The sequence below is a fragment of the Bipolaris victoriae genome (assembly GCF_000527765.1).
Source record: "Bipolaris victoriae FI3 unplaced genomic scaffold scaffold_105, whole genome shotgun sequence".
NCBI lineage: Eukaryota > Fungi > Ascomycota > Dothideomycetes > Pleosporales > Pleosporaceae > Bipolaris > Bipolaris victoriae.
Genome location: NW_014575287.1, coordinates 1 through 14912, shown reverse-complemented (window position 1 = coordinate 14912; position 14912 = coordinate 1). Strand labels below are relative to the sequence as shown.

General features: G+C 52.2%; 6 protein-coding genes across 6 annotated transcripts; 3 read left to right on the top strand and 3 right to left on the bottom strand.

Moving 5' to 3' along the window:
• Window positions 1-222: 222 nt before the first annotated feature.
• Window positions 223-2573, bottom strand: COCVIDRAFT_109801 (hypothetical protein; the record flags this gene model as incomplete). The annotated part of the gene is made up of 4 exons (XM_014697113.1): window positions 223-301; window positions 379-1276; window positions 1350-1986; window positions 2058-2573. 4 exons carry the CDS (start codon window positions 2571-2573, stop codon window positions 223-225), a joined length of 2130 nt encoding a protein of 709 aa, XP_014552599.1.
• A 435-nt stretch (window positions 2574-3008) lies between these two features.
• On the bottom strand, window positions 3009-5076 carry COCVIDRAFT_41237 (hypothetical protein; the record flags this gene model as incomplete). The annotated part of the gene is made up of 4 exons (XM_014697112.1): window positions 3009-4221; window positions 4278-4614; window positions 4673-4701; window positions 4817-5076. 4 exons carry the CDS (start codon window positions 5074-5076, stop codon window positions 3009-3011), a joined length of 1839 nt encoding a protein of 612 aa, XP_014552598.1.
• Window positions 5077-5710: 634 nt separating this feature from the next.
• On the bottom strand, window positions 5711-7650 carry COCVIDRAFT_109899 (hypothetical protein; the record flags this gene model as incomplete). The annotated part of the gene is made up of 4 exons (XM_014697111.1): window positions 5711-5737; window positions 5793-7322; window positions 7380-7552; window positions 7611-7650. The coding sequence occupies 4 exons, from the start codon at window positions 7648-7650 to the stop codon at window positions 5711-5713; spliced, it is 1770 nt and encodes a 589-aa protein (XP_014552597.1).
• A 361-nt stretch (window positions 7651-8011) lies between these two features.
• On the top strand, window positions 8012-9174 carry COCVIDRAFT_30021 (hypothetical protein; the record flags this gene model as incomplete). The annotated part of the gene is made up of 2 exons (XM_014697110.1): window positions 8012-8412; window positions 8463-9174. 2 exons carry the CDS (start codon window positions 8012-8014, stop codon window positions 9172-9174), a joined length of 1113 nt encoding a protein of 370 aa, XP_014552596.1.
• Window positions 9175-10453: 1279 nt separating this feature from the next.
• COCVIDRAFT_109877 (hypothetical protein) lies at window positions 10454-12324 on the top strand (the record flags this gene model as incomplete). The annotated part of the gene is made up of 3 exons (XM_014697109.1): window positions 10454-10994; window positions 11047-12086; window positions 12145-12324. 3 exons carry the CDS (start codon window positions 10454-10456, stop codon window positions 12322-12324), a joined length of 1761 nt encoding a protein of 586 aa, XP_014552595.1.
• A 1294-nt stretch (window positions 12325-13618) lies between these two features.
• Window positions 13619-14146, top strand: COCVIDRAFT_41233 (hypothetical protein; the record flags this gene model as incomplete). Its single annotated transcript, XM_014697108.1, has 3 exons — window positions 13619-13703; window positions 13791-13925; window positions 14031-14146. 3 exons carry the CDS (start codon window positions 13619-13621, stop codon window positions 14144-14146), a joined length of 336 nt encoding a protein of 111 aa, XP_014552594.1.
• Window positions 14147-14912: the final 766 nt, after the last annotated feature.

Here is a 14912-nt window from a genome sequence, read left to right as displayed (position 1 = left end):
AATTTAGAGAGAGATCCGGAAATTTATTGACATCGTCATCACTACCTGAAAGGTATTCATGGCTGATAGCTCTCTCAGTGAGGAAAACAAGAATAAATAAGAGCACAGAAAAATTCTGTTCTATTCACATATATGCATCTGCAATAACTAAGACACTACCAAATCATCGTACAACAAGCTTCCTCACTTCTACCGCCAAAATGCAAGTCCCCTACTCCCTCTTCATGAGGCCTCCAGCTCCCTAATCCTCTGCTCGATATCCGGGACAGCTCGGAGCTGCAAATCAATATCTTCCTTCTCACTACGTACACGTTAGTACTCATCTCATAAACAGGCGAATCCCAAATCACTCGAAAAGAAATAAGGGGAAAAACTTACTCCTCAAGCACAGCCCTCCTCTCAGCATCCAACCCTCCAAAGTAAAACCCTCCTTGGCCATCAAACTGCAAGATACGGCAATGGTACTTCCACAAACTGCGCCTGTGAGACACAGTCATGAGGGTAATGCCTAGTTTCTTGGCTTCTTCATACATGATTCTCTCTACCTCGAGCGTCACGCTGCTCGTGCACTCGTCTAGGATTGCGTACCGCGGCTTGTGGTAGAAAAGCCTGGCCATGGCGACACGCTGCTGCAAGCCACCGGAAAGTACATCTTCCCACTGAGCTTCAGCGTCGAAGCCGCCGGGGCGGTCAACCAGTGACTCGAGGTTGAGCGTGGCGAGTACGGCGAGGAGGTGGTTGTCGGTAATAGACTTGGAATGCATGTCGTGGAGAGAATCTGGGTAGATGATTTGCTGGCGGAGGGTACCACGAGAGAGATACGGTCGCTGAGGAATGTAGAAAATATCTTCGAATGGCGGTTTGCGCACCTTGCCACCGTACACGGGCCACAGGCCGCCTAGGATGCGGAAAAGACTGCTCTTTCCGCAGCCGTTGGGTCCGACAATGAGGAGATGGTCGCCGGGCCTTACGTGGAAGGATAGTGCACGTACGAGAACGTCGCCATTGGGAGAAACGATGGGTACATCGATGAACTCGATGTCTTCGCCTTCGGTTACAGTACCACGGCCTCGAAGAACGGCAGCGTTTTCTTCGGTATCGGCAGAGGAAACGAGCTTCTTTTCGAAATGACCAGCCTGGATGTCGTCGATGACGTCCAGGAGAGTAGAGACACGCGAGGTGTAGCCTGCGAGTTCGGTGATCTCCTTGTATGAAAACATGACACGACCAAATGCGTCGCTGGACATAAGAAGCATGCGACGATTTGTTACGAAATCTGTCATCGCACTCGTTAGCAAGCCAAAACTCCAAAATCTTCCACATCGCGTGTGTGATAACGGTATACATACTCTCTGTGCGATCTCCCATACTCATTCCACCAGTCCCAGGTACCTTGAAAAATACCGGCACACTACACAGCATCAAGCCCAGAGCGCCCCAGAAATATTTGATGACAAAGTCCTCCATGATACCATGGTAAAATCGCCGTCTTAGAATCCGGTTCACATGCTTGATCAGCGTAAAATAGCCCTTGTCAAGCGTGTCCTTTTCTGCTTCATGTCCTCCGTACAGCGCCACCTCTTCACTCCAATCAATTAGTCTTGAATGCTGGAATCTAAATTCTCCCTCCAGTCTCGCCTCGTCTGCCACGTACTTGCCAAACGGCGGAGTCAGTGCCCTCATGACGTTTGCCGATATCTGCACCAAAAGTGACATGAAAAATAGACCTTCGCCACCGACGCTTCGTGAAAGCGAGTAGTTGTAGATGATAATATCAAGAACGGGTTTCGCAAGATTCGAGTATAGTTCCGCGAGAGAATTTGAGAATTTGGCTACATCGACGGTAATCAGCTGGTCGGCGTTTGCGATGCGGTCGTCCAGAGCGCTCAGCGTGTAAAACGTCATCTGGGAGAGATACTTGGAATGGATGTAGTTTGTGAGTCGAGTCCGGTATTGCAGAGAGAGTTTGCACTGGTGATATGACAGCTGTTTGCCATGTTAGCACTCATCGTATGTCCTGATTTCTGATCCTGGCTGAGAGCGCAGGTGTCCCATACCATGCTGTTCGTAAATGTCGCCGGTACAGCAACCGCCATCCACCATACCAAACCCATCAAGAACTCTCTCCCCTTTCCTCTCACAAGCGCACTAACCAGCCGTCCATCTAACTCGGCAACATACAAACTGATCATCGTCCGTAGCACCAAGAAGACACTATGCCCGATAACGAGTCTGAATTCCCTGCTCTTCCATCCAGGTATACATATCCGTAACAGCCGAAGCAGGTTCTTGAAAAACTCGCGATTCAGCTCAACTTTCTTCCTCCCGGAGGCTTCGCCCTCGCCTGCTGACGTCTTGCTTGTGCCCTTTGAGGCCCTGCGCAGAGCAGCAGCTTTCTGCTCAGCAATAGCATTCCGAATACGGTTTATGAGAGCTACGAACAAGGTAAGGTAGACGGCGCGCGATATGCGTGTTCGGTGCTGCAGGTAGAGCCGCGTGAGGTCGGCCACGATGGCCTTGGCCGAGGCGCTGTTGAGGCGATGGGAGGATATGGGTTTCGAGAAGACGGCCATGGCTATCTTGAGGGAGGCATTGGTGGTGGTCAAGGTTAGTCGCCTGAGCGCACGCTGTAGTGACGCGCTTGAGGCGGGGAGGTTGCGACGGTGGTCTGTTGTATGGATGGCAAGTCGAGGACAAAGTACGCCTTTGCGCAGATGACCGAAGGATCCTGCGTCTCAGGGATTTGTTGGAAAAAGCAAGGGTCACAAGGTTGATGTGCTCGGGAGAGGATGTTGTTGTCGGTGTCGCACATGCAGCTTGCGGCATGTGAACCGGTGCCTCGGCTACCCCACAAACGGAAGCTGGGGAACGGGATCCTTTCACATGAACGGCTGGAGTCTGGAGTAGCTCGGCTCCACTAGGCCACATTACAGACCACACACATTCGTTTTTCTTATGATTCAGGAACGTGCTACAGACTACATCAACTGTAGAAGTATCCATCTCGTCTAACAGGAAAATGGACGTATGTCATAGATCTTGCTCTTCTCCGGGTACGGCGCAGCAGGCTTGTTCACGAATTCCGGATACAAGTACCAGGCCAGATCCTGCTCTTTTTGTTCCCTGATACTCATACCATTGCCTAGCCAGGCCAATCTGTTCGAATTTCTGCCTACGCCTTTCAACTTGTTGTCAGTGTCATGATCCTCAAGCTCGGCCAGATAGACATAGTCAAAGTCTTCCCATCGCGGACTCTGCATCGCCTCGATGCAGTGTAATGTGCTTCCTGGCCAGAGGCCCACAATCTCCCCTGTACCCTTGTTCTTGTACCAACTCCTGCACTCGTCGACAAAGACTGTGTTCTCAAAGTACGCGTCGACGTACTCGATAAAGTCCTTCTCTCGTGCCTCTTTGGCAACCATGGACGCAATGTTCTCTTTCTGAATCTTGCGAATGGCTTTGATGATATAATCGCCCATGGTCTCTATCATCATTGTCAAGCTACCGGTCCCAATGGCCGAATTAGGGCCAAGCATGCTGAAGAGGTTAGGGAATCCAGCGACTGAATGCGAAAGATATGTTACGGCGCGATCTTTCCACTTTTCTGTCAGGGTAAGCCCACCACTACCGGTGAGCGGGAATGGGGGTGGTGCAGAAGATACAAAGCCAGTGGCACATACAAGAGCATCAATCTCATGCGCCTTGCCGTCGGCAGTATGGATGGCCGATTCTGAAATGCGAGTTATAGGGGACGTGATAAAATCAACGTTTGGCTGCGTTAGTGCTTCGAGATACCCCGGGCCAGGGGTCAGGCGGCGGCACCCAGGCGCGAACGAAGGCAAAAGCGCCTCAAAGATTTCAGGGTGGCTCTTCAGCCTCTCCTTCATGTTTTGATGGAACATTTCCTTGGCTCCCGTCTGAAGCGGTGTTCCTTTCTGGGTAAAGGGATGAATCCCGTTTCCATCTTCTTCGATTGCTAGTCTAAACTCATGATAGTATTCCGGATCGTTGGCAAAGCGATCACGAAGCTCCTTAGGAATAGCCGTCCCTTGAAACCCATACTTTTCCCAGAGTGAGTGGCCGAAAGGTGGGGAGATCCATGTCTTACTGCGCACGAATGTGCTGATGTGTGTGCCTGGTAGACGCTGAAGACTGGGTACAATCTGGATGGAAGATGAGCCTGAGCCGATTACTCCAACCCGCTTGTTTTCGAATTCATAACTGTTTCGCTATATTAGTCGACTGGTAGTCTATTTGCAGTCCAAGGTATGTCTCACTCTTCTTTCCAAGCCGCGGAGTGCATGACTTCGCCTTTGAAAGTCTTTAGACCATCAACATCCGGCCAGGATGGGGTATTCAAGTTGCCCCTTGCAGAAATCACCACATCTGCCTGGTCATGAATGGTCTCTTCTGTCGCCAGGTTCTTTACTGTGACGTTCCATTTTGCCGTCTTGTCATCCCAGTAGCAACCCTCGACCTGATGGCGCAACTTGATGAAGCGATCCGCAGAATATTTTTGAGCTACATCTTGGAGATAGGATTGAATCTCTGCCGCTGGCGCGTACAAGGATGACCAATTTGGGTTTGGTTGGAAAGAATACTGGTATGAGTGTGCTAGCGGGAAGATCAGCATCACGCCAGTGGGCTTGATGTCAGAGGTGGCGAGACTCACAAGGTATATCGCACGCGCAGCCCAGGTATCTGCGTTCGCGTTAGTGATCAAATGCTTGCCCTGGGCATTAAGTCGGACCCAGTCTCATCCTTCAACAAGAGCCAATAAGACGCTGTAGTAGAAGGGAAGGGGGCTTCTTTTTACCTGTTTTCATACCAAGTTCCCCCAACCCCAGCATTCTTCTCGTAAATCACCAATTCAACGTTTCTCAATCTCTCAGGTATTCGAATTCCGCAATAGATGCCCGAGTAACCCGCACCAATGACGATGACCTTTAGTGGACGCAAGTTCTCCACGGGCGCATCGTAGAGCTTGAAAGGTGTTTGTGCAGTGGCGCCGTTTACTTGACCATCGAGTTGCACCTTCGGTAACTCATCTATAGGCAGATTTGGTATCGCTGACATTGTATGGATAACCTCGAGAGAGTCAAATGTAGATGGAAGGTAAGGTGCCGTCAGAGATGGTCATGCGACCCGTGTCCAAAACTCTATTCTTCAAGATGGGTGCTATGAGATGGTATAGTATACAATTAGAAGGTATATCGAAGACATGGATCGCATGAAAGATGGATGAAAGAAAGACGGAAACGATAGCGCTTTTTGGGTGGCGGACTGCAGTTCTCATGTCTGTGGCGCCGCGGCTCACTGCCTCATACAAGTGCCGAAGCAATGGACCCCCAACGTTATGCGAGGACGTCAAGAGTGGATCCAAGTTAGTATCCGGTACCAGATGCGGTAGATTGACTAGGCTGCCACGTTCAGCCTATCACGATACGAAGGCCTCGGCGGCCGGCAGAGGCGCCACCCCCTCTATTCCTTGCCTTGACTCCACAACTCCACATACGGCCCCGCTATGGGCTTCTCGTGATTTTGCGACCACGGAGTGATGTCTCCGCAGCAAGCCCGGTAAATGGTTCGGATTCTTCTACGCTCAATGGCCCCGATACTCTGCGACAATGCGGAGATAATTTCCCCACAGACTAAAGTTTGTGCACCGTGGGGGATGCAGTTGGTGCTATTCGTGCATCGGTAGGTGACACTATCTAGGTACTGTGATGATTGCAATCTGTAAAGATGACATTAGTGCGTAAGCACAATCAAGTTCGGGAGGCCTAACATACCTGGTTTCCAAGAGCGATTGACAGCCGGGAGCTGTCTGGGTCCCAGCCGAGACTAAACTCACCATCTATTCCAGGGTTCCATTTGTCGCTTGGCCATTCACTAGCCCGCCATGTTGCTACTGGGACGTCCCTTTTTTCTGCATCCCATACAGTGACGGCATCGGGGCCTGCTGCAGCCAACAACACCCCATCTGGTGAGAAGGCAATCTTGAAGGCCTGGGTACCATCTGTGGTAGGAAGCGATTTGATGCATTTAAATGGCTCGTTTGCATCCCATATCCGTGCTGCGCCAGACATGGAGCTTGTTGCAAGCAACACCGAGGGTACAGCGGAACCATTGGTCATTTGCTTGGTGGAGGGACTCGGGCGGAATGCAAGGTCGGTGGCGTATTCGTCTGGGTATTCGTGGGTCTGCAGCTGGATCGAGTCATTGGGGTGAAGGATACCCAGGTAATTCTTCTGGTCCTCGATTCCGAGTACGGCTATGATACCAGACGCTGGGTCGTGCTTAACGGATTCCCACTGTATGTGAGTGTCCAATGTTCGCTGGGTCGTCAGAGCGTCGGTGACCTCGTAGATCTTGAACAGCTTGATACCGCAAACGACAAAGGCTGAATCGCTAATCCACTGAGCATCCAGAATAGCTGTGTCGGTGAACTCGGTCCACGCTGGGATGGAATCGCTGTCATTCTTCCACACTTTGATGGATCCTTTTTCTCCGTCTGTGGAAATGGACAACAGAAGCTTGCACTTGGGGTTCCAGCGAAGCGTATTAATGAGACCAGCGGTCGAGGAGATGACGTTGGAGGTGGTGCCGCCTTCGGTCAGCTTGATGAGCTTATCCATCATCATCTTCTCGCCCACCTCATTGACACACTGCTCGCGCGCAGAAACGGTCAGCTCGTGCTCCGAATGCCAGCACAGTGCAGTCACGTCAAAATTTTGGACTGGCAGGGACATGTCGAGGGTGTGAATAGGCGGGGACTGCTCGTTACTGGCAGGCTTGCTGACAACGTGGACCTGGAGGAGCGACTTTCCGGCAGCAAGTAAGACAGGCGACTCGATTGGGCCCCATAGTGTGTGCTGGACAAGTTTGTCAGGGTTGGCGTCGCGGGGGACAAAGACGGTGCCGGGGGTCAGATCTGCAACGGCGATGGCGTCTGTCTGAATCTCGGCGTCCTGGCCGATGCTGAGCGTAGACAGCGGTATCTCTGCGACAGTAAGCGACTCGGCCTCGGAAACGACGGGCTCGGAGTCTGCCCTCAGGCTGTTTGGGACGTGATGGGGCGCGCCGTTGTGCTCAATGTCCATGGCATCGCCGTTGGGCTGGGGCTCTGGGCGCGTATCGACGCCATTGGTGGGCTTTGCCTTTTTGCGCTTGAGCGTCTTCTTGGGCGGGGGCTCCTGGACGGCGCCGTTGGCCTCGGTCGCGAGTTCGTGGGCGGGAATGCCCTTGTCGAGGGTCAGCAGGCTGCCGTTGCGCGTGTAGGGGCGGCCATGGTCGGAGCCGAACCTGTATCGCGGTTCCGTCTGGTATAGTTAGCCCAGGCGCATTTGATGGGACGGAGCAGAGCAGAGGCGACGTACGTTGCAGGCCTCTGCGCGCAGCTGGTCGAAGCACAAGCCATCCTGGACGAGGCGGACGAGGGCGTGGGGCTCGATGTTGGCAGCAAATGGAAGCGTGTCCGGGTCCCGAAGCCAGCATCGCGACAGGTGGAGGGCGGCATTACCAAACCCGGCTTCTTGAAGATATCGCCATACTAGACCACGCGTCAGAGAGACAGGCCACTGGGGCGGGTTTTGGCGGGGAATAGGTACCGAGATAGTTGATCGCGTTGCTACTGAGAGTCTCCGCCATGGCGCATTATGCGAGCGCTGCATGCGCCTTGGCTGGGGGGCGTGGGGGAGGGGGGAGGGAGACCAAAGTGTTGGTGGTGGTGGCAGGCGGTTTGGAATGTGAGGAGCTTCGATGATTGACAATGCCTGCCATGTCGCCTATGGACTGCTAGTCTTGTAGGGCAACGCACATGTTCGGCCGGAGCCTGGCTAGTCCCCATCCAGTCCCCCCACACAGCCGCGCATCCCTGCCCGGCGCTGCAGCACCGCCCAGCTTGACTGTGACCACCACCACCACCGCCACACCCTCACATCCTCACCACCACGCCCACACTGCTCCCCCTCGACAACGCGCCGCCGCCGCTGCAGCAGCTGCCGCCGCCATGGCCCGCATCAATCTCCCGCCCCTTACCCGTGGCATCCTCGCTGCCCTCGTCCTGCTCACTCTGCTCAACTTTGGCCTGCGTCCCAACGCCAATTGGGTGGAAAAGGTCGAGAAGCCCATCATCGGCGTGGGTAACGGAGTGCCATGGCTGACCATTGTGCCCCGCCTCTCTGTGCCGTGGTATCCCTGGACATTCGCCCTTGCAACTGTTGTCGAGCAAAACCTCCTCGGCCTCATCACCACCGGCCTGACTGTCTTGTATGGCGGTCGCTACCTCGAGAGGGCCTGGGGGTCGCATGAGTTCACCAAATTCATGCTGTTTGTCGCCGTCATACCGAACCTCCTGACCTACCTGCTCTATGTCCTTGGTTATCTCCTTATGCGCAAGGACTTTCTCATGTATGCTTTCATCTCGTCTTCTCCACAGACCTTGCACTGACCCGGCCCAGGAAAACCACAATCTCTGGCGGCATTGCCATCCAAGCCGGCTTCCTTGTTTCTTTCAAGCAGCTCGTTCCCGAACACACAGTAGCCATTGCCAAAGGCCTCATCCGCATGCGCGTCAAGCACTTCCCAGCCATCTTCCTGCTTACAAACACCCTCTCTGGCATAATCATCGGCACAGAGACGGCCATGTACCTCGCATATTTTGGCTTCATGACGGCCTGGATCTACCTCCGCTTCTATCGCATCAGTCCATCGCTCTCTTCTACTGCCACGGGCGAAGGCTCCTTCATTCGTGGAGATGCCTCCGACACCTTTAGCTTTGCACATTTCTTCCCAGAGCCGATACAAACACCCCTTGGTGCTTTCGCAGACGGCGTCTATAACACATTGGTGTCTCTCCAGGTCTGTACACCATTTTCTGATCGGGACATTGATGCGGGCAACGAACAGGCCACTGCTCGTGCCGAAGGTGGCCTCCCCAGCATTATGAACCCCAACAGCCGCGGCGGCCGCGGCGGGGCAACACGTGCCGAGGCAGAGAGGAGGAGAGCATTGGCTCTCGAAGCATTGAACCAGAGGCTGAACGCTGCAGCATCCCGGGGGCCAAGTGCTTCCGCGCCAGCTGCTGTCTCGGTGTCTGGGCCATCACAGTCACTGGGCGAGACAAATTACGAGCCTGACAGGCCCGACGCCTCTGAAAAATCAGCGGCTTAGTATAGTCGCTATTATAATTTAAACAAAATTCATTGTTCTCGGAAAGCCTCTTCTATCCGTGTCATCATCGCATCCGAGCGGACTTTCCTCGACATTCCAAGAATCATTGTTTGATCCGAACGCAACGCATTAGACCGGCTCTTCTGTGTATTCTTTGTGCCTGCTTTACGTGTTCTAAGCGTTGAACTTGAGGTGCTCTCGAACATGCCCCTGTGTCCACTCAAAGACATGGTGCACATAGATGTGGCAGGGTTGCGAACACCCTTCATGTAAAACGTCACGTGCTTCATGTACTTGGTCCGCCGCGGAAAGCCATGTTAAGGGCCTGTTCGGTTGCGCGGTTGCGGTTTGCGGTTTTCGTTTTTATTACTGGATTTAGGCTAGATCTTGAAAACAATCCCGTGTTCGGTTAAGCAAATCCAGTAATAAAAACGAAAACCGCAAACCGCAACCGCGCAACCGAACAGGCCCTAAACCGTTCGCGGCTCAAATGACTGGACGCGGCAGTCTATGTCCCAAAAAAATCTTTTTCCGAAGGCTACCGTCAAACAAAAGAAGGGAAATAATAGAAACGGAGTAAAGTTGGCGCAAGATGTGGCCATGCGCTGTAACATGTGTTTCCCCGGTCGGTACGTACTGTCTCTCCGCAGTCTTGTACGTCGTGGTGCAGTTCAGTCGCAGTGTGGGGTTCTGGGCGTGTGGTTGCCGCCAAGGCCGAAAGTGCGGAAGTGCAAGTGCGGCGAGCGAGAAAAAATTGTTTATCATGCTGTCCTTTCCCCACTAGAGCGCTCTTACTTTCCAATAACCATGAGCTCGCACGCCATCATCAGCACCAAACGGGACCAGAGACCCGCGACGATACCTCGCAGACGACGAAAACGGCCCCATTGATCATCCAGCTGCCAGAGTCCTACGATCTTTCTGTACATAGTGACCTCGTGAGACGCGTTTTCTCGACGGGAGCCCATCCATACTATTATATCCCACTTTTGAAGAGGTCACTTGCGAACCGAGTTTCTGCACAGCCGTGTACGAGGATATCCAGAGTACGTAGTTGCAATATTTCCTCCATCCCATACCTGTCACTATGATGATCTCGTCATTATTATAAAAGATGTTAGACTTGCGATCACCCATGAGCGCACCAGGACTTGCTGAGAGACAAACCCCGCCTTCACTTTTTCTTCCGCTTTATCCGAAGAACAGCGCAACTGATGCGTCCTAGTATAAAACTACAGGTACATACCTCGAACATCCCTAAACTCAACACCACGTCAAAATGTGTGGTATCATTGCCGTTATCCACGGCGACCCCAAGTCGCAATCCGCCTCGGTAGAGGTTCACGATGCCCTCTACCTCCTCCAGCACCGCGGACAAGACGCTGCTGGTATAGTCAGCTGCAGCGCTGGTGGTCGTTTTCACCAGTGCAAGGGCAATGGCATGGCCTCCAAGGTCTTCCAGGATGGTGCTCGTGTTTCCGATCTCCCCGGCTTCATGGGTCTCGGCCATTTGCGATACCCCACAGCTGGCAGCAGCGCGAACTCTGAGGCTCAGCCCTTTTACGTCAACAGCCCGTATGGTATCTGCATGACCCACAATGGTAATCTCATCAACGCCCCCGCGCTGCGCCAGCGACTCGATCACGAGGCCCACAGGCACATCAACACAGAGAGCGACAGTGAGCTTATGCTGAACATCTTCGCCGATGAGCTCAACGAGACTGGCAAAGCACGTATCAACGCTGATGACTGCTTTGCTGCACTTGAGAGGATGTACAAGCTCTGCACTGGCGGATGGGCATGTACAGCCATGCTTGCTGGTATGTAGACGAAATTCGAAGTAAGCACATGAAACATGCTGATTATTTCTAGGATTCGGTCTTATTGGGTTCCGTGACCCCTACGGTATTCGCCCCATGGTCCTTGGATCCCGGCGCTCGCAAGATGGCCACGGTATGGACTACATGATGGCCTCTGAAAGTGTCGCACTAGTCCAGTGTGGCTACAAGGACTTTAAGGACATTCTGCCCGGCCAGGCTGTCATCATCGAGAAGGGCAAGGAGCCGGTCTTCCGACAGGTTGCTAAGCAAGAAGCGTATACCCCGGATATCTTCGAATACGTTTATTTTGCTCGACCAGACTCAGTCATTGATGGTATCGATGTGGATGAGAGTCGACGCAACATGGGCTTTACGCTCGCCGAGACGATCAAGAAGCAGCTGGGTCCTGAAAAGATGGCTGAGATTGATGTCGTAATGCCAATTCCAGAGACTTCCATCACGTCAGCTCTCTGTGTCGCTGAAGCCCTTGAGAAGCCGTATGTACAAGGCTTTGTCAAGAACCGCTACATCTTCCGCACATTCATCATGCCATCGCAAAAACTACGACAAAAGGGTGTCCGGGCGAAACTCAACCCAATGAAGAAGAAGTTTGACGGCAAGAATGTCTTGCTTGTCGATGACTCGATTGTCCGCGGCACAACGTCGCGTGAGATTGTATTGATGGCGCGCGAAGCTGGAGCGAAGAAGGTATACTTCACGTCATGTGCACCGCCCATCACCAACGCTCACATCTACGGTATTGATTTGGCCTCGTCCTCGGAGCTTATTGCCCATCACCGTGACTCAGCAGCTATTGCTAAGCACATTGGCGCTGACGATGTCGTCTACCAAAAGCTTGAGGATTTGGAAAGTGCATGCGCGCGCCTTTCGCCACGCGATCCCGCGACCCAAAAGTTCGAGGTGGGCGTTTTCTGTGGCAAGTACGTCACACCTGTGGACGATGGTTACTTTGAGCATCTCGAAAAGGTGCGAGGAGAGAGCCGAAAACAAAAGGTCATGGAGAAAGCACGTGAGGCGGTTGTTCACGGCACAGCAAATCCGCAGCAGGTGCGCATGGCCGCTAAGGGTGTCGTAAGTCCCAACTCAATTCCTAACCCAAAGCAATGCGTGTGACTAACGAGTATTACAGGAAGTTGACCAACATGGAAATGTCATCCCGGCAGAAGGTGGCGCTGAATCATCCGATGGGCAGCCGGTCAATGGCAACAATGATTCTAGGCCTGACGGCTTGACCAACAGCAACGGCGAAGAGCGGCGCGTTACCAGCAGTCAAGATATCAGCCTACACAACATGAATGACTTCAACTAGATGGTGCAGGCACAGGGGTAAATATCTTTATGGTTATCAGTGGGCCACTGACTATCAGGGCGGCTGTTTGTTTTACGCGACATGACACATTACTGAAAAGTTACGACTGAGATGACTACGGGGTTGGGAAAGACTAGAAAGGAATGTGGGTGCAAGGCCTCTTACGTTAAATCTAGGTGAGATCGAGTGTGAGCATCTGCTCATATTCTCTCCCTTCAGGATATAATCCAACAATCTTTTGCATTAGCCTTTAAGCCAGATCCGTCAGCCGGGTGTTCCCGTCTCATTGGTGCATGCCAGTACGCCCTGTGTCAGATACTACCCCAACGTGGCATGTCATGTATGTACGATTTCTTACTAGGCTGCAGCGTATTACACACTGGTCAGTAAATGCGGGTAGACTCCGCGCGGGAACTATGCGTCCGTGTTTCTCGGTGCTCAAACAGGACCTCTGTCATATCAGGTTGCATCTTCGGTAGGTCACGACTATGAGTTACTATAACGCTAAGTATCCACGAGACTCATCTTATCAGCCACCCATCCATGACAAGCACCTACAAGGCAAGATTCCCATCAATTCACTCACGCCCCCGCATGCCACGGATCCCACCACGTAGTCATCGCAACTGAGGACTTGGCTTACGGGAAGCGCCTCTCAGCAAACATGGCGTCCCCCCACTCTCCTTATTCGGCAACTTTCACCTGCAGGCCGGAGTATAGCAACCACGGACCGGGTGGTCGGCCTCGCCGCTTGTGACCAACACTAACGACGCTCGCATCCATGAACCATTCTCCACGTCGTCATAAGCTTATACCAGCACATTCCAGGACGCTTCTCCCAGTAACCTAGTTGGTTAAAGGCTCCGCTTACAAGTTCAAAGCCACAAGCCCGTCGGGCGATTCGCAAAGAACGACTTCCCCACGCACCAAACCAACACGAGTGCTATTCCGCGACGAACCGACAATGGCTCGTTGGAGATGTGACCAACCGAATTTTGCAAGCCCATCAGATTTTTTTGCTGCTGTGATGAGAAATGTGGGGAGTCCGTGTTGCTATTCACCGCCTGGACGCGACTGTTGGGAGTGTCTGTTGACAGGCCAATGGCCGAGGGTGACGGTGATCTCGAGGCAGACAAGCTGGGGGAAGGCGAATTGGGATATTTTTGGGTGTAGAGGTTGGGATATAAAAGGGAGAGAGAGAACGAGGGAGAAGATGGAAGCACTACAGACGCAAATCTCATTCCAAACACTTTAATCACTCAATCAATTTCGATTCAAACTCCAAACCGCAAAAATGCTCTTCACCACCACCATTGCTGCTCTCGCCCTTATGGCTTCGTCTGCATCTGCGCAGATTCAGTTGGAGAATGTTGCGTCTTGTTCGTTCCCCTCTCTCCCCCTTCTTTCTAATATCCTTGAGGGGGGTTTTGAAGGATTGAAGCAAGTGTACTGACACTACGAAATAGTCGAGGCCTACGCCGGCCCAGGCTGCCAGCCCCAAGCCGATCAGCAGCAAAACATCAACAGCAACGTATGCAACTTTTTGCCTCTGCAGAGCGCAAAGGTCTTCTTCTTGGAAAAGACCAGGGCGAACTGCCAGCGTATGTATCCCCCTTCTCCCTTTTCCTTCCCCCTTTTCTGGGGGAGAGGGATAGGCAAGATGATGTAAGGAGAAAATGAGAGCTGACACAATTGGCAAACAATAGTCCAGTTCTTCACCGCAGGCGACTGCTCCGGCACCCCAACTGACATCATCACCACCGTTCCCAGCGGCTGCGTTGACGTTTCCACAAAGTTCTCGTACAAGGCTGTTTGCTTTTAAGCAACTCTTTACCTTTAGAACACCTAGTTACCTAGATGGTGTAGATGGGAGGCTGGCAACAGCAATTGTGGGAGGCAAGAAAGGAAATTAGAGGGAACGGTCTTTACTACGTTGGAGGGGGGGGGGGGGCTTAATATAGATGCTATGTAGTCTGGTCTCTAGTCTTCTGGCTTTGCGCTTTGTTTCATGTTCAACACATGGACGGTGTGGAGGTGGGAGGTGGGACTGGGGGAATGTAGGCATCGCTTTGGTGTTGTGGTTTTTATTGTAATCTTGGTGATGTGTTCAATGTAAATTTCCCGGTGGGTTTCCAAAGGAGGATTGACATGATGGCATAGGTTGCTGATGAAGATGGTAAGTGATATGTATGACAATAGACATGCTAGTAATAAAGTGAAAGAAATACGATGAATGTGAAAAAAATTTCTGTGATTTTTCTATTTGGATAGATACTGTTTATTTCGACTATTCCCGAATAACATTCTTTTTTAGCGTCTTGTTTGAGCATACTCAATATAGCGGCAAGGCAGGGCAAAGTAACTGAGAGGGTGTATACGGAGGTGCCTTTCAAAAGTATTGTCTGCCAAGAATAATCTAACCGAAGTACGGCCGTCTTATCCGAGGCTTATCTCTCCCTTCTATGTACTCATTACCACCTTCTAGCTCAATTATCTTTTGAATATGTACAAGAATTCGCTCAATCCAAGCTTGGATCTTAAGTTGCGAGAGATCTCTCCAGCATTTCTACCAGATTTTAACTGCCTCA